Source organism: Anabas testudineus, chromosome 16 (assembly GCF_900324465.2).
Source record: "Anabas testudineus chromosome 16, fAnaTes1.2, whole genome shotgun sequence".
NCBI classification, from domain to species: Eukaryota; Metazoa; Chordata; class Actinopteri; order Anabantiformes; family Anabantidae; genus Anabas; species Anabas testudineus.
In genome coordinates, this window is record NC_046625.1 from 16,198,076 (window position 1) to 16,216,716 (window position 18,641).

The 18,641-nt window shown below is 41.4% G+C and overlaps 2 protein-coding genes across 2 annotated transcripts; both read left to right on the forward strand.

The window, feature by feature from the left end:
• Nucleotides 1-631: 631 nt before the first annotated feature.
• On the forward strand, nt 632-10,838 carry ice1 (KIAA0947-like (H. sapiens)). The gene is made up of 20 exons (XM_026372674.1): nt 632-853; nt 1,051-1,109; nt 1,758-1,869; nt 1,984-2,060; nt 2,159-2,196; nt 2,312-2,394; nt 3,028-3,104; nt 3,225-3,262; nt 3,382-3,464; nt 3,554-3,590; nt 3,737-3,793; nt 3,919-4,002; nt 4,092-4,453; nt 5,228-7,681; nt 8,242-8,404; nt 8,670-8,830; nt 9,176-9,366; nt 9,512-9,612; nt 9,721-9,819; nt 10,076-10,838. Exons 1-20 carry the CDS (start codon nt 764-766, stop codon nt 10,255-10,257), a joined length of 4,548 nt encoding a protein of 1,515 aa, XP_026228459.1. The 5' UTR covers nt 632-763; the 3' UTR covers nt 10,258-10,838.
• Nucleotides 10,839-11,450: 612 nt separating this feature from the next.
• Nucleotides 11,451-18,304, forward strand: LOC113170910 (terminal nucleotidyltransferase 4A-like). The gene is made up of 12 exons (XM_026373224.1): nt 11,451-12,380; nt 12,873-12,996; nt 14,148-14,194; nt 14,930-15,050; nt 15,212-15,319; nt 15,400-15,528; nt 15,676-15,889; nt 16,071-16,197; nt 16,294-16,397; nt 16,575-16,756; nt 16,865-17,002; nt 17,437-18,304. The coding sequence occupies exons 1-12, from the start codon at nt 11,683-11,685 to the stop codon at nt 17,872-17,874; spliced, it is 2,430 nt and encodes an 809-aa protein (XP_026229009.1). The 5' UTR covers nt 11,451-11,682; the 3' UTR covers nt 17,875-18,304.
• The last annotated feature ends 337 nt before the right edge of the window (nt 18,305-18,641 follow it).

An 18,641-nucleotide genomic window follows, 5' to 3' on the forward strand; every position in this document is an offset into this window, starting at 1 on the left:
CCAATTATTATTTCTGTGTTAGATGGTAAATCAGGTTTGTCTTTCTTGGAGGTCCAACAAGGTAGTTGTCCAGTAATCCAGTGTTATCTGTACAATAGCACCCTCTACTGACCATGAACTGAACACACAAGCCAAAAACAGCTCATATGCATCCACTACAAGCCCGAACTCGAAGAGGGCATTGCTTCGATGTGTGTTGGTGTGTGTTTGGGTTTTCACAGAACATTAACAGAGGCACAATAATATAACAACCGCAGGAGAATCGAACCCGCGGCGCGGGGTTGAGGGCGCAGAGATCTAACCACTGAACCAAGAGACGGCGCGTCAGCGCGCAGCTGACATAGTGGTGAAGTGCATGATGGGTAACCAGGGTGCCCCCGCTGGCCGTGTGTTTATCAAGAAAGGTAACGCCCCCGTGTACCACGATAAAGTGCCTGATGTAAAGTCCAAATTACCGCAAACATCATATTTAGAGCGACAAAATCCGATATACAACTAAACACCTGTGTTACATATATTCAATCGTATGTGTGCTAGAATTTAACTATGCACGAAACGGAGACTTGTTTAAGTTGGAGCTACACTGGCATTACATGAGACTCTCTTATGGGGTCCTGACTTGGGGCCTTGGTCAACGTGGGAGACGCGAAAATGTGCTGTTGTTTTGAACTCGGGTCAGGAATTTGTGTGGCTGAGGCATAGTCCTGATTGTTAATATCGTGGGGTTTTCTGCTGTGAGGATTAGCGGGAGACCTGTGTTAACATGATGCCAGGGGACACTCACTCCAAAACGGTCCCAATCGCCGCGGACGCGACGGTTGGAAACTGTCAAAACTGTTCCGTTTTGCATCAGGTCAGATCATCTTTCAAAACAGACCATTAAAAACAAGTGCTTTGCTGCACAATAGATCGTTTATGAGTTTTTGTGAGTTTGTCTTGTTTTGTTTTTTGTTTTTGGTGATCATCTTATCTTGATTGAGCGTGTTGCTAATTAACCCGGTATGGACCTCTCTTTGTTTTTGTTGTGGTTCTTCTCGTCTGTTTTTGCAGAGCCTGGCCGAATATGTTTCGTCCTTTCTGGCACTGAAACAGAAAATCACGGTTTCAGAGTGAGTATTGATGTATGAAGGCTAATTGGCATGGCAACACTCTCACTTCTCAGTGTACGAACAATGTTTATTTTCTTTTGAAATATTTCACCTGTACCACTCGGAAAACAATAACATATAAAACTAAACTTGCTTTTATTGTTTTGCTACGTTACTGCGAACTCTACGGATTCAGGTACCAGGTGTAAGCTAGCTGGCTAACTAAATTAATAATAATAATTTGTCACATTATCATTATCATTGTCACTTCATGTAGCTTTATGACAATCAACCGACTTAACGGGATAAACAAAAGATTTAGCTAGCATTAACTTCTCACTACGTGGTTTTGAATTTCTTTAACACCAAATATAACTAGCCACACACAAACATCACCATTAATGTGTAATATTGTGAGTCATGTTTCACTCAAAAGTAAAGCAGCATCAGTTATGTGGTAAAGTAATAATGAGATAATTGGAGAATGCTGACGCTAGTTAACGTATGTTAGCTTGTTTCTTTCGCATGATTATATGATGTGCTTTTATTATGTAGTGTTAGCAGAGCAAACCTTCCTGCAGTTGGACTGCAGTGGCTTTAACATACATCACAGTGAATCTTCACAGACATCAACATGATAATGTCTGTTTTTTTTTTTCCATTGTGCAGTGACACAATTTGCCTTCAACAACAGCTGGAACAGCTGCAGATCAGATTGGTTACTCTGGAGAAAAAGACTGCAGATTATGACTCTATGCAAGCGGAACTGGAAGAAAAGAAAGTAGGTCCTTTATCTTAAAATTGTAATTTAAATGCCATCTCATGCCAGAGTAGGTTTGTATGATCCTTTTCTAAACTTTATTTTCTACTGTCATGCTGATATTGATACATCTAGGGAGCTCTTAAGGTCTATGGACAGCTATCTGAAGAGATGGAACAGCTGAAACAGGAGAACAACAAGACACTGACAGAGTAAGACATGATGCCACTCCCAGGTGTAATCACGACCGTAGGTGAAGATGTTTTCTGGTAAAATCTTAACTTTTCTATTTTTTTTTTACGTCTTTCAGGAATAAGAAGCTGGAAGACCAGCTGAAAGATGTTGAAGGTAATTTGCATTCACACAATGATGTAACTCTTGCTTCATTTTAAAAGCCATAACTGATTTAAAATATGATTACTGCACCCCTGATTTTGTGTTTCATTCTAATTTATCCTCTTAGAACTGATGGAAAAGCAGTCACTTGAAAATGCACAGCTGAAAAGAGAAAAGGCAGTGGTAGAAAATGATTTGCTGAAAGCACAGGTAGGCTAAAAAAAGCAGTGTTCAAATTAGAGTTGCAGCAGTATTTTTACGATGTGTTAACAGAAATAATCGTGGTTTCATGGTATACAGTTGATCCTGTCTGTACATTTCACTCGCTTACAAAGTTACAAGACGTGGGAAATAATTTCCAAATCACATTTTATGATGACATTTAAAAGTTCACATATTTCTTCATTGTTGATCTAAGTTATAAAACATGGACACATGCATTGGGCAAAGATGCTTGATGTATTTACTCCCTTTTGCAGACACTTCCACATTTCTTGCATACTGGATATCCCTGAGGACAACCTTACACTTGTTTTTGGGTTATCTAAAGAAATCCCAGATTGCTTTGTGCGGGTCTCACTCAATGCCAAGTCTGACAGCAATGCATAGGTCAGATTCAGTTGTATTTTTCCTATAGCTGTAATAACCATATGTGCAAGGAATGATAGCCATCAGCTTTAATACCACGAAACCGGGATACTTCTGCAACCCTACTGCAATATTTCAGTCATTTTAGTTTAACTCATAACCGACAATGAATGGAGATGCTTTAAAAGTTTCAGCTCAAATAATGTTCTGGATAGTTCATAATCTTTGTGTAAGTTGTCATTTTAACCTCTACAGGCTTGTTTAAAGCAATCTCAAGCACAAGCTGACCAAGTAGAAAAACTGAAAGAAGAGAACTCGAAGACAACAAGCATGTAAGAACTTACAGTTGCCTTAGAGAAGCAGTTTCACTGTAATTTATCATCTTGTGTCTGTGAGAAAATCATTTAAACCAAATTGAGCTCAAAAGTTTCACATTATCTTTTCATCAACAGGAAGGACAGCCTTGAAAATAAAGTTAGACTTCTCGAAGGTTGGTATTAAAAATGCAGATTTCTACACACATTTAATCTGTCTTGAATCTGTTTAAATGGCAATGCTTATTTGGTGGTTTAGTAATACAGTATATACTGTATATTTTCCCTATTTCAGACTCACTTTCCAAACAGAATCATCACATATCCCAACTGACCAAAGAGAAGACCTTGCTAGAGAGAAATATCAATGATCTCCAGGTGCTGCCCTGACCTTTATACACTACTAATTAAATAAAAATAAAAATCAATATAAATGTGTTGACCTCTGTTTATAATTTCATTTGTAGGTGAGATTATTAAAACTGGAAAGAGAGAGAATTAAAGGTAAACATCTTATTTCTATTCTTGCTTCTTTCCTCCAGAATTGAGTTTTTCATTAAATGGGGGCGGGGTACATAAAAGTCTTGCTAATGATTGAACTTCACATTCTGAAATTAGACTTGAATCCAATCTGCATTATGTCTAAACAGATTACAGGAGCACATCAACTCAAGCAGGTACACCAGAGGAGCCTAAAGTTGATAAAGGTACATGGCATTGTTGATCATTTATTACATTCCTTTAATTAATTAATCACATTATTCATCGTCTTTAAAAGCAGATTGATTATTTTCCATTTTGCAGTGTGTCATTGTTTGGATGTGTTTTGCAGCAAAGTTTCGAATGCTGCTAGAGAATTTGTGGGCCTGTGTGGAGCCCCAGCAGCAGCTGTCGCCAAACCTGTTGCACTTACCCGGTGAGCCATTAAGTCAGTCAGCGTGATTTCTCATTCTTTTGAGAATTTGTACCATAAAACCATCCTCGCTTTTGTTCTTGTAATTTCAGAGTCCTGCTGCTATTCTAAGCAAGTCGCGCCCTCCTCTCCACAAAACAGACGGCACTGTCATCTAAGTAACACATCCAAGTCTAATTCCCATAAGATCAGTGAATCCTATATTTTTGCCTCAAAGTCAAAAGCTACTCACACACTAGTAAAAACCTCCCCTCAAGATATCAAGCATCAAACATCTCTGCAGTCAGAAAGTGTTAAAAAACCTAGTGACACCCTCATAAAGAGCAAGCGATTGTCTAAGGAACATAAAAGAGAGGAGTCTTCTACAGGGTTGGGCACCTCCGAAGTATCTATTGAGGAGATAATGAAACAGTTTAAACTGATGCTTCCCTGCATTTCACCACTACCAGACACGGTGAGTATCTGGGTTCATTTCAATGGGATATTTGTTGTTGTTATCCTGGAATTTTTATAAACACAGTGAATGAACGGTTGTAAGAATAGTTTTAGAAGAGAGCATGTTAATCTAAAATCTTTTTTTTAAATGCATGTCTTTGCCAACTTCTAGTTCATGTTAGATATGCTGTATTCACACAGACATTTGACATCCTTCTGGAAAGATAGATTTAAGTTAGTTTTCACTTGCTGAGTTTGCTCAGTAGCACGAAATACTCACAGAAAGGGTTCTACAAGGAAATGCAATCGCTGTTTTTCTTTGGTTATAATAGTCTTCAGGTAAAAAGCAATAATAAAGCATCCTTGGCCATCACGTTAGACCAGGGACACACATTTACATGACTGGCCAACACAGTGCCTCGTTGACATCACATTATTTTGCAGAAGAGCTTGAACTACATTTCACTTTTTGTTTTAACAGGGATGTATCCTTTTGCAGATGCCTCTCTCCAACACTTTTTTCCCCATGCAGACTAAATGCATGTAAACACAGCCTTAATCATTGTAAAACTTTACTGTTTGAACCATTCGCTAAATACTCGAATTGGTTAGGAATCCTAGAGCACGTTTTCCATACGTACCTATGACATTATGTTTGTATGTAACCCTGTAGGTTATATGGTTAAAAGTTGTAGCTTTGACTTTGTAGCATAGGTTTGGTTAGCCTTGTCTCTTTCATGCCATGGTGACCATTGTTTCTCAACTTTCATTTTTGTCTTGTTTTTTATTTCAGGACACAGAGATGGAATCTATGGAGACAGATGATCGAGAAAATGAAAACCATCCCAAATGTTCTGATGACTCTGTTCCTCCTGAACCTGTCACAACGTCAGTGTCTGCTATGGAGAATCTTGACTTGACTGTGGTCACAACACAGAAAGTGGAAGAAGTTTCTAGTGCAAATGACTCAAAGGACTTGGAAACATATCGTCTGAGTGGCATTAGTGAAATAAACAACAAAAACAGTACAGAGGATGAAGAATTGCACCTTCACATTGATGTGCAGACTGAGAAGGACCCAGCAACTGAGCATTTAATATCAGTATCATCTTCATCTTCCACTCCAGATATGGGTGAGGTTACCTTGTTAACTTCTGAAAGTCAACCACCCTGCAGTGTAAATACCTTTAGGAGTGCTGCCAATAGCATCTCTGAAACTGAAAGTTCTTTATGCAAGGCAAATGAAGATCAGCCGGAGATTAGTACGAAGATGGATGTAGACCACAGCCTTGGTGATGTAACTGATGCAATAACTGTCACTCCTGATGGTGGAGAGCTGCCCAGAAGAAGTGACACAGATGGAATTGCTGAAGAAACACAAGATGTGCTTCCACCTTCTTCCTCAACATGTAGTGACTTTGTAAAAGAGACTGTGGTTGCAAATACCTCAAGTGGTTCAGAAGTTGAAGATGGTCATAAGGACTCTGGTGTTTTAGGACAGGACAGTCATGCTGCCGCACTCTTGAGGCCTCAGGAGGATGCAGGGTCTCAGGACAAAGACTCAGAGATGCCAGTAGTTACCCCTAGTTTGTCAAGCACCAATGACAGCCCTGGCAGTGTCTCAAATAATAATGTCGAAGCAAGACAGGGCAGGGATTCTTCTATAAAGCTTGATGGAGATGAAAACTGTCAAAAAGCACAACAGACTGGGGGAGTAGATACATCAGCTTCTCTCTCTGAGTCAGACTGTGGTTTAAGAACTCAAAACTCATCACCGTTAAAGATGGAAGATGTGGACAAGGTCCATAGTGGTGAGCAATGTGAGCAAGCAAACACTGACACTCCTTCAATAAAAGATGTTGGCATAGAGACATCGAACAGTGAAATGATGGCTGATCACGCGCCGTCCACCTTTGACTCCCAAGAGATAAATACTGTGAACTATGAATCTTTAAAAGAAGAAGCACATTTACTGTGCGGTAAGTTGAGTCCTGCGTGTCTTTTACCCACCGTAAAACTTCAGACATTGGAAACTCCCCCAAACCCAGAAAAATTAAATGCTGATGTAAACATTGAACACTTACCAGAGGAAAAAACTCTACAGCCTGCACTTAAATTAGAGGAAGAAGTCGTCACTGAAAAGGCTGTTGTCCTCACTCACAGTACAATAGACACCAGTAGCACTACTTTATTAATCCAGGATGCCTCCACCACAAAAGGACAAAACAAATGTTTGGAGTCTGGTGTAAAAGTGCTTGAAAAAGAAAACTCACATATAATTGCAAAGGAAGAAGCTAGCCCAGTTACAGGTTTACCAGAGTGCATAGGTGATGTTCGCTCTGAAATGGGCCCTCCACTGCCTCCTCTCCTAACCCCTCTCACCACATCTCCAAAGGCAGGGAAATCAATCCATCCAAAGCAGGCCATTGGGAAGCTCTCTTTTCCCTCTCCCTTGGATAGACTGACTTCGCCCACCACTCCTGTCCCCAACCAGCTGACACCCAACAGACAGCAACTAACTTCCTCATCCCTAAACAGTCCGCTCCCTCCCAACGGAGTTCCGTCATCACCACTTCAGTTTGGCTCTGCCACCCCAAAACACGCTGTGCCAGTCCCAGGTCGCCTGCCATTGACAGCAATGAATTGCTCCCCTTCCTCTTCCTCCAGTCCATCTCAGGAAAACTCTATGAGGATGCTTGACACCATGTATCCAGAGCTCTCTGCCCGCGCTCGAACTCTAAGCATTCTCCGAGGAAATGTCAATCTCAGCATTTGTTCTTCAGAGGGCGGGACATTACCTCCAGCAGCCGACAGTCAGCTATCTGGCTTTAAAACTGTTAACTCCAGCTCAACGGCCTTCACAAAGACTGAGATGAGAGGAGAAAAAAGACAGGCAGTGAGTTTGCCTCAACCTGAAAACAGCAAATGTCTCAGGCTCGATAGCTGCTCTCCTGTTGCCATTCCCAAGCAGGTGCCTTCCACCTCATCAAACAGTGGCGAGGGGACCACCTCGCCTCACAGTCTGAGGCCTGAGCGGCTCATAAATGATTCGGTCTCTCAAACCATGGAAGGTGGAGTACGTGCAGGTCAAGACGTTATAATCAACTCTTTAAAGAAGATTGAAAACCAGTGCTTCGATCTACTCCCTGTGATCAAGAGCCACCTGCATGTCGGTAACCACCCCAAAAAACCTGTTTTGCGAGATGAGGAGAAGGAGGTCATCTCAGAGATTTGCCAAAGCAGCTTGGTTAGTATGCTAGTTTATTATGTTTAGACATTAAAGTCTTTCCCTCTTGTTCTTTATCCTCTGACCATCTGGTCACTTTGCAGGATTTTTCTAGTATGTGTTGCAGCACATTTGCAAAAGCAACTATGATTTTCTGAGTGATGTTTGTGAAAGATTTGGTACTATAGCTTCATAGATAATGGGCCTTAATAATTCCTATTTAATAAACAGGAATGAGACGAAAACATGTTAAAATACAAAAGAATTAAAAAAAAAAAAAAAAAAAGAAAACTTGTTTTGATTCTTTATTTTGACTTTATTTTGATTCAGTTGCTGTAAAAACCACTATAAAATGTCCATGTTGTATTAACAACATGCAGTGGGGAACATTTACTAGGCCTTGACTGTATTTCTAGAACACTTGTTCATTCACAGAATTGGCTCATTCCAGTCAGGAATGGTTAGTTAATTTTTATGTTGTCACAGTTAACTGCTGTGGTTAATAAGTGAAGAAGAAAATCATCATTGGTGAGATGAAATGTCAACATGTGAAATAAATAGTCTTTTCTTTGGAAATGCAGGCAGATGATATGCTTTCGGCAATTTTGAGCAAACTGAAAGCTAAGAAAATGGACCTCAGCGGAAACTACATGCAGGCACTATGTAGAGTCTACACGGGGATCTGCAGACAGAAGAGAGACTGGGACAAGGCTCGCGCCCTGGCCTACAGCATTCTCACTGAAGGTTAGGAAGTGATTTTATTCTGTATTCCTCAAAGCTCTTACATACATTGTTGCACTTAGTTGTTTGTTTTTCAGTTGTGAAAATTGTATTTTACATCTAAAAATTATACATTAGTTTTGTATAGATTTTCCCGAGATGCGCCGAGTTACTTAGTGTGTGTCTTTCACATCGTTGGACACCACTAAAGCTTAATTTCTTTGTGTTGCGTAATTGTTTTTATTTATTTATTTAATTATTTATTTTTGTTCTGTTTTCCTCACTGCAGATTTCACGGATGCTGCTAAGCTGATATTATTTATGGTGACAACGTGGCCCAGTGTTCTCTCACACAGTAGTTCTCTGTGTCAGGCTATTCATGCTGTCACCAAACTGAAAACACAAGAAGAGCACCTAAGTTGCCTTTCAGCATTACTGGGTTGGGATAAGGTATTTTTCTCACACATTATGACAGTGTATTCAATATTTACCTGAAATCAAACTTGTCTGACATATCTCCAGTGACCAGAGGTAATCCAAAACATTTATTAAGTTATTAAGTTCAAATAGCTAAGTTACATGTTATTGTCATAACTGTGACACTGACGGTCGCAAGCATAAACGATAACAACACCTTTGTTGTATGTCATTCCCCATCTCTCCTCTGTGGTCTCAGGTTGGAGTGAATCAATTGTCTTTATCACATCATCTCATGTTGCACATCTTTCCTCTGTGTGACCTCTGAAATGAAGTAGAGTGGAGCCTCTACAACCTAATTTTCCTGTATCTCTGCAGAGTCCTCCCCGTGATATCGACCTGCTGATCTCCAAAACACTGTCTGATATTCAGTCGGGGTCAAATCTTTCTTTCACAAAACACAGTCGGTATGGGGATGACCTGGGACCCGAAGCATGGGAACATGTCTACACGCTGCACCTCCTTTGTACACACAAGAAGTGGAAATGGACCTATGAAAATATGTTGGGGTGTGTATTTATATTTATCTGACTTCATGATGCTTAAATTAACAGATGAAATCCATAAAAAAATACAACAGTCGTGTAAAACATGGACATAGTTCAACTAAGCAGCCCATGTACTTACACTAACATGTTCATTTTGCTTTGACAGCAACAAGTTGTGGCCATTAATGAATGCTTGGGTGACGCAGCCCAGAGATCAGCAAGGACCAGTCTCCGATGTAACTGTTGCCACTGTTCTCCGACTCATAGGTCAGTATTTGTTTTTTGTTTTTTTTATTTGGACATTAACTATAATCTGTAGTGACCAAAATCCTCAGAGGACAAGCAAGACTTTCATTGTCTGTTTGTTTTCAATAGGACGCCTCAGTCAACTTGGAATCAAGGAGAGATGTGTTTCCTCTGTAGTAACTGTCGCCGGTGTCATCAACACATTTGGTAGACATGGACAGACTGAAGGTATGTGAATACAGAATCAAGAGGCTTGACTATAACTAATACTCAGCCTTCATTGGGTGCTAAAATTGCTGCCACTTTCACTCATATGCCTTTTTACGTGGTGACTTACAAATAAGTGCTTATGTGTATTCAAGCAGATTCCAATATTGTCAAGACAAATAAACTGAAACAAATGGGAGAGAGAAAGGGCCACCAAGCAGATGAATTTCCGTCACAATTCTAATCTAATCGTACCATGTCCTCTCTGTCCATACAGGTGTGCCCTGGGAGGTCCAGTTAGCAGCCGTCTACTGCATCTACGAACTTTCTCCGTGCAACCCCAAACAAGCCATGGAAGCCATTGCAGGGTGGAGAGGACAAACGTCTCAGAGCCCCCCTCCTGCTGTCACAAGCTGCATTAACCAGTTAGCGTCCATCTGCAGAAAAGTCAAGAGCTGAGACAGACGCACACATTGGACAAGGCCATGTGGGTTGTTCCGGTCAATTTTAAAGACAGAGTTAATTGAAAGACAAACCTTCATTCAACTGTTCCGTCAGCTCATGTGTTTCAAGGTTCACGGTGAGTTTTAAATTGAATAGACGGGTTCTAGACACTTGCTTTTTTATGTGCACTTCTACTCTCAACTAAACATCTTGTGTAAATGTAAATATGCTCCTATTTTGTAGAAATCTTTTAATGCAAAAGATGGTTTCCTGTTTTTGTCTTTTTTTTTTTTTTTTTTTAAGTTATACACACCCTGTAATAAAAATGTTGTGGAACAGCGCAGTGCCTTTTTACCACACCTGAGTAATCCTTTACCTTTTTTTTTTTGGAAAACATGTATATGTGTGTGTTGTTATTTTAACTGTGGTGCTTCTGTACATGTTATTTCTTTCAAGCATTTGTAAAAATTCATTGTTGTATAGATGAAACGTTGCCATGGTCAGAGCATATTTATGTTTTTCAAATTAAATCGTATACATATTGAGTCAGGGCTGGTGTTGGTGGAGTCGCTCATTGTTTCACTCTGTGTCAATTATTATTAGACAGAGCCTTTGAGCTAAATGAGCTTTCTGAAAGGTAATGTGTCAGCTTTGTTGGGAAATATGCATGTTATATAAAAATAATCGGCTGTTCGGTAAACATTATGTCTCAGTGATTTACCACAGCGTCGTTAAAAAGTGTGATTACAGGCGGCGATGAATTACCACCTCTACTTCAGTGGTCATGTCAATGTGTGCAAACAGGGGCCACCGTTTCCGTACGTAGCCTTCAAAATAAAATTTAAAGTTAAGAAAATATTTGTTTGGAAAATATAGTTGCATTTGTTAAGGGGGTGCTTTTTATTTATAGTATTGAATTATTTGAGATTCTTGTTTATTGACTTGTGAAAATGTAAAAATGCTACGTTATATGTTTGCGCATGTGGCAGTTAACACACGTTGTGAAAATGTGGCTAAGTTAAACCTACTTATAAGTGAATATTGGTATAATGCACCCCATAGATTCTCAGTGAGGGGTCGTTTTCCCATCATTTGAGGGGATAAAGTGAAACAGAGTCGCTTCCGGTTGTCTCGTCCTGCGAGCGGCTCGCTTGACGCGCTTCCTGAAGCTCGAGGGGCGTGCTCGAAGATTTAAATCCCTCGCACATGCGCAGAGGCCGATCCGTGCTGTCGGGTGCGCCATATTGGCTGGTTTATTTGGGGAGTGGAGTCGAGCGAGCTGCTTGAAAGATTCAGGCCAGTTTCTGGACATGAAGCAGTTCGCGGACATCAAGTAAATCGCCACGGTAGGATTTATGTTTCCCTGAGTGCAAAGTGTTCCGTTTGCCATACTTGTTCGCCATTTGTCTGTGAAAGAGGTTATCCGTCAACTCGCGTCCGATGGATCCCAGGACCGCTTGGATCCAGCCGGAGCAGAAGGGACCTGCCAATTCCCTGTGGATGTACATCTGGGAAACCTCTCAGGGATTCAGAGCCAACTCCGGCATCGACAACCGCCTTCACCACCAGCGCAGCTTCGCGGCGCTAAATGCTAACTCCGCGGACTCCAACGGCGGCTGCTGTAGAAACGTAGCGCCGCAACCGGCGGTTGTGTTCGGGAAACTGCCGAAGCGAGACGGCTGCGGAGAGAGGGGAAGTGTCCGGAGGAAGGGCTCTCTGTCGCCGTCCTCCTCCTCTCTGGACTCGGAGGCCGAGAGCTCCTCGCCCACCGGCTCGTCTCTGCAGATCGACAATTTGAACGTCGCAGAGGAGGCCAGCCGGTTCCTTCACTACGGCCAGCACGAGTTGAACGAGAACCATCTGAGACAGCTACACCCCCCTCCGTCCTCGCACGGCGCTCGGCCACACTGTCGCAGCATGCTACAATCTGGCGGCCACACCCCCACGGGAATGAAAAATCAACACGGGAACAAGCACCACCACTATCACTCCCATCCATCCGGCCGCAGGAGGCTGCTGAACAGATCCAACACCTTCCACGGGATCAACCCGCTCCCGTCCTGCGGCTCCGGTGCACACTACGTGCACGCTTCTTGCAGCCTGTGGAAAACCAGGCGGTACAGTGCGGGCATCAACGGGTAAGGAGATGTGTGTCTTCTCTGTCTGTGTCTCTCTCTCTCTCTCTCTGTGCAAACATGAGACGACTTTGGGTTTCCTTAAAATCATCCCACTAGGTCAACCAGCAGCACGACCAGTGGTAAATGTAGACTGCTTAATGAATAGTGAGCACCAATGGATCACATTAATGGGCCTTTTTCACAGCACCAGTTCAACAAAACTATGAATGCATTTACTTTAATCTGTTTGATGCATATCGGTCACCTTTTAATCTGAAAACTATTCTCATTTCGCATTCATTTTAAATGTTTAATTATAGATTTAATTCTTGCACCCATCCATTTTAACAGACCCCTTTTTTAAATAGTTTCTCCTTTGAAACCCTCTGTTAGGCCCAAGCCTGTTACCAACTGAAAAATACATCTAGCTTTGCATTGCATAAAAGACTAATGGACTCAAGTCATTTTAATTTCTAATGTACAATACATCCCATTCGACTTGTTTCCCTACAGTCTTCATGAAGAGATAGTAGACTTCTTTAACTTCATGTCACCGCGTCCAGAGGAGGAAGCCATGAGAAGAGACGTAGTGAACAGAATAGAAAGTGTCATCAAGGACTTGTGGCCCACAGCACGGGTGAGTGCCAGTAGGACAGACATGTGTTTCATATTAAGCTCTAAGCCTTCAAGTCTGATTTTAAAGAATTGGTATTTGATGCTACCTTTACAAACAGTAGAAGAGTTTGTCAATCAGTTTCAAACACTGTTCCATTTAAAGTAGCATAAAAACACAGGTGAGATTCTCCTGGTTGATATTTGCCTTCACAGTTCTACAAGTTACTGTGTTGTAGATTCAGCTTTAAACAGATTCAAGGTTTTGCTAAATTATTATTATAGATAATTAGGTCTCTACAAGCTTTTTGAACTCACAATTTGAGTTGGGTAGTTTATCCCACTTCTTTCTTCAGATCTGGTGGCAAGTGTCTGCAATCTTTCAAGTGCCTCCACAGATGTCCTTTGTCTAAGAATAGTCAAAGACCTGTGTTAAAAGGTGATCTGTTAACCTAGTCTTGGGTCTTGTGCACTCTAGGGCAGGTTTTCATAAAGGACATTGTGCTATTTAGCTGCATTGTGCACGCTGCTCCTGAGATATACTCTCACTGCCTCATGCTGCCACCACCATGCACACACTTTGTTTCATTTCTACATTAGGGTTTTTATGCACTATTGGCATAGTAATTTCATTTGTTACGGCTTTATTGCTTTATCAGTTACTTTTGCAAATCTGCAGTGCTGTGTGTAAATCAATGTTAATGTCTTATACTTTGCAGCCAGAATGTCTGGAGTTCAGCTGCACTTTCCATATCCTGTTTGGCCACGCTGTAGACAGTCAACAGTTTAGTTTATACTACCCATCTAAAGTCTGACAGATGCAATCTTTATTCATATGATTTGCAAAAAGGTTTTTCATTGTATATTGCCAACACATTGTTAGTGGACTTTGTAATAAAGAGCATTTGATTGATAACTTGTAAACAGCTAATCATGGATGTGTAAAAACATTTTAGACAAGTTATGATGGTACATATCTTGAATTTTTGTATTGGGGTTTATCTTCTTAAATAAACACTGGGAGTAACACAGATTCATAAAAGTAAAGCAAGGCCCTACCTTTACAACCTTCTAAACTAGGTCATGTTCGTTTACACATAATCTGTCAAATAGTGTTTACAGTGGTGCATCCCAACTTAAACTAGGTTTATTTGAATTTATTTTTGTACTCTGCAGGTGGAAATATTTGGCAGCTTCAGCACAGGACTGTATCTTCCGACAAGGTAACATTTGGTTTAGTCTAACCTCACATGTGCATCTTTAGAAATGCCTCAACGTGTTAGTTTTTAGGAAGTGGGACAACCATATGATACTTGTTTATGTTTATTCTAGAGCTTCAGTAACATCACACTATAATATGTTCAGTGTCACTGCTTTGTAGCATAACTACAACCATGCTTGTCGTATCCCGTCTTGGTGTTTGTTTGTCAAGGCCTTGTTATGTGACCATTAATGTGTGAAAAATGACAGAAAAGTTTTGGGGAGACCATCATATTTCATCATTTGTTGTGCAAATAAGAGCTTCTGCAGCCTTATTTGGAAAGAATGCATCAGTTTAACAGTAATTACAGCAATTTAGAGTGGAGAAATAAGGAAGATATGTAATGCAATGATTGTTTCAACATTATGTCACTGTATTCATTTACTGAGTCGTTAAACTTGGGCTATGCTCCATAATCCACATATTTTAACTTGAACTCCTAATGAGCTAATTTCCTGAAATGTTGGCTTCATATTATAAATCAGTGTTGTTTGACACAGTCTTTTGTGAGAAATTGAGCACTGAGGTGCTCAGGAACTTTTTGTTCCCCCTGCCTCCCTGTAGCTGTAGTTAACATTTATTTTATAAATTGTCATGTTGCACTTGCACAACACCCCAAATCACTGTGGGTGTACAGACAGAATGAACTTTTTTTTTTTTTTTTTATCTACAAATTCCTCTATGCTTTTGTTCTTAGTGATATTGACTTGGTGGTGTTTGGAAAGTGGAACCATCCTCCCCTTCAAGAACTGGAACAGGCTCTAAAGAAACACAATGTGGCTGACCTGAATAGCATCAAGGTCCTTGATAAAGCTACAGTAAGTCAACAACTCTCTTTCTGCTTTTGGCTCCAAATGCTAGGATTTAACTGAAGTTCTAAATCACGCCGAGATGAAAAGGGTCAGTCAGTGAGTCGATTCATCATCAATCATTAAATTATATTCTGCCTGTGCGTTGATGCCAGTCGACTTGTTTCCAGGTGCCAATCATCAAGCTCACTGACAAAGAAACAAAGGTAAAGGTGGACATCAGCTTCAATGTAGAGACTGCTGTGAAAGCAGCACAGTTCATCAAAAGCTACCTTAAGGTAAGTCTTCTTCACATTTGAAACACAAACACCACCACTTCTTTAAGGCTGTTTCTTATGTTTGCCCTCGTGTTTTCTAGAAATACACTGTTCTGCCGCCTCTGATCTTCGTCCTGAAGCAGTTTCTGCTGCAGAGGGATCTGAATGAAGTCTTCACTGGAGGCATCAGCTCTTACAGTCTCATACTAATGGCCATCAGCTTCCTGCAGGTACACATGCATGGCAACCGTTGTTCTAGAAACTGTCATAAAAATGAAGTGTAATGTGCATCCATCTGTGCTGTAGCCAGGAAATGGATTCAAACTAGTTGGGGGTTTTGGTTACAAAATAAGTTCTCCCTCTGCTACCGGCAACAGTTACACCCTCGCATTGACACAAGACGTGCCAACATCAACCTGGGCATCCTCCTGATCGAGTTTTTCGAGCTGTACGGCCGCGATTTCAACTACATGAAAACCGGCATTCGGGTAAAGAACGGAGGGGCCTACATGTCCAAGGAGGAAATGCTGAAATCAGTGGGGAATGGAAACAGGCCATCCATGCTCTGCATAGAAGATCCAGTACAGCCAGGTCAGAATGAATTAAATGAAGAATACACACAGAGACATCAATTTATACATGATTTAGAGTGTACAGTATTGATGTGTGCAGTAGCATTTGACATTTATCATCTGCAGCACATTGATATGACATGACATCCAGTCATTCCAGTATACTTCCTGACTGTTATTTAATTTCAATTTTTAAACAGGGAACGATGTAGGCAGGAGTTCATATGGTGTCCTGCAAGTCAAGCAGGTGTTTGACTTTGCCTACATGGTGCTAAGTCATGGTGTATCTCCTCTTGCCCGTGCTTATCCCAACAAAGAGTACGATAGGTTGGTTTCTTCATTCTGTTGTCTTGTAGTGTTCTGCTCTGCATTTATGTTTGATATTCTCCTGATAACCCTATGAACTAAACCTCTATGTTGCAGTACTTTAGGCCGCATCATCAAAGTGAGTCCAGAGGTGTTGTCCTACAGGGCATGGACAATAGAAAAGTGGGGAGCAAAGCAGCATGGCAAACCGGAAAACCTTGGTAACATTGTGGCACCTTTGAGTTACTACTAATACTTACTGTAACAGTTCCATAGAAGTGTCCAAACTACTTTTCACCTTGGCAGTAAAAGAAATATGCCATGGATGTACTCGGCTGATACACTGCTGGTCTATCAAAAAAGATATTTCCATTCAGTAGTATTCTGTTTGTTTCTAGATGTAGAGACCTGTGAGCAGGACCTTGCCAGACTGATGCTGGTTTCCATGGAGGATCAGAGAGACACTTCCTCCCCCCTCAGCGCTGACTCCCCCTCACCATCTCCAGTATTTCTTCCCAGCCCTCAACACCATTCATCATCATCCTCAGCATGCTCGCTCTCCTCCTCTGGGAGTGATATAGTAAGGCCAGAGGATTTTGTCTGTTCAGACCTCAACTAGTTCAGAGTTCACCCTGCTGCTGTGTTTTGTTGTTCAACCATGTTGATCTGCCTGTGTGTTCTTTTCCAGGAGTGTGATTCTCCTCCAAGCAGCAATGCTGCTCTCCAAATCCACCCCCTCAGCCTGGCCACAGTCCATTCAGTAATCCAGATGGCTGCTGACCCAAGGGCCACACATCCAGCAGGCCTGATCCACACCACACCTCAGGTTGTTTGTTTTTGTTTTGTTATTGTTACTGTTTATTTCTAGTTTTTAAAATCAAAAGAGAAATGTGGATCACGTCGGGGCAAATCAGGAAGTTACGCAAATAATGGAGACAGTAAGAGCAAGTTGTCAAACAGCTGTTGAACAAGCAGAGCAGAAATTTGCAGAAATGTGACTTGTCTGCTAAACAGTCATATGTGCAGTCATACAGCACTTAACATAGATGCTAATATGTAATGGTTTAAAAAAAAAAGTAGAATAGATTAGTTTGAAACCAGTCAGCTCCTCCTTTGTACCTGTCTCTAGTGGTGTGTATGCATCCTGTTGTCTACAGTGGAGGATACTATCTGATCAAACTCTTATGTTCATATTTTCTAACTGTGACAATCCAAAAACTAAGGGCAACATTCTCATTTCATATGATGCATCTTTTTTAGGTTCAGATGTCTCTCCCAGAAAACCACTCTGATCACCCGTTCTATCATCAGAATCCACCCTGCATCGCTGTTGTGCACAGTCACATGTCACAAGCTGCACAGCTTTCCCCGCACACTAACTCGACGAGCCCTCTACCCAGCCCCCTTCACCAACTTCACCACCCTCAGGTAGGAGGGCAACAGAGCCACGCTTACACAATGAGATCCAATTCCCACGGCTCCACCGAGCCGCACAAATTTAGCTTCAAGCACAACCAAGGTGGCAGCGCCCGTGGTCAAAACCATTCGCGGGCTAACTTCAGTCCCCAGCGACGGTTTGTTTCCCAGGGTCATAACACTGCACCAGGTTTCAGGAACCAGCAGCAGCAGCAGTACAACCGGAACACCTGGAGACGCAGAAAAAGAGACAGTGCTCCTGCTCTCAACCAGAGCAGATGAAAGCTGCAGAATTTGGCCTCATAGTTGGAGGTAGCCCGTCACGAGATTTGAGAAGCCCTGAATGATTAATTATACATACTTTTTTTTCTTCTTCAAATGAAGGCTCCCGAGAACTTACATCGTGCTGGAATTCCCATTTCAATTCAAGTTGTCTCCCAATGTGTCACATGATCTCTGTTGGCACTGTGAAAGCAGTAAGTGGCTCTTACAGACTCAAAGGCCTAACTCATCTCGTTAAATAGGTCTGACGGTAGTCAGATCCCTTTCTCTAAATTTGAGAAACACCAGCACAGACCTTGAGTTGAATGGGGATTTACTGGTTCCCAGACAGTCTTCTCACCAGTGTCACCTCTAGCAGCTAAAAACTGTGGCTCAGCTCTTCACATCTTGGAACATCATGTGCCATAGTACTAAACTTGTATCTCAGACCTCATCTGTTCCTCTGAATGCAATTCCCTAATCACTGCTCTTGATTCAGAGCTTTTACAGCTTTGACAGTCATCCACCAAACGTACTCTGAAGCAAAGCACTACCTTTCTACCTATGCAGCGCAATGCTGACTTGATGTTTTCGGTGTAACGGCACAAAACGGACCTTGTCTCAAGTGCTTAAACTGTGATGACTTGTTTGAATGTACTAAGTGTTTTTGTCTGTTGGTCATTATCTTGTTTTTGTCACGGGGGATTCTTTTTGTTCACATTCGCACTATTTTTGTTTTTGTACTGTAAACATTGCCACCTTATTTTAAGTTTGTTGCATTAATGTGC

Bases quoted from the DNA above. Each gene is read 5' to 3' on its own strand.
- LOC113170910 (XM_026373224.1), top strand. From the start codon at position 11,683: ATGGATCCCAGGACCGCTTGGATCCAGCCGGAGCAGAAGGGACCTGCC. The intron at 12,381-12,872 runs GTAAGGAGATGT...GTTTCCCTACAG, and splicing joins TACAGTGCGGGCATCAACGG to TCTTCATGAAGAGATAGTAG. The intron at 16,198-16,293 runs GTTGGTTTCTTC...TCTATGTTGCAG, and splicing joins CCCAACAAAGAGTACGATAG to TACTTTAGGCCGCATCATCA.
- ice1 (XM_026372674.1), top strand. From the start codon at position 764: ATGATGCCAGGGGACACTCACTCCAAAACGGTCCCAATCGCCGCGGAC. The intron at 3,263-3,381 runs GTTGGTATTAAA...TCCCTATTTCAG, and splicing joins TAAAGTTAGACTTCTCGAAG to ACTCACTTTCCAAACAGAAT. The intron at 7,682-8,241 runs GTTAGTATGCTA...TTGGAAATGCAG, and splicing joins AGATTTGCCAAAGCAGCTTG to GCAGATGATATGCTTTCGGC.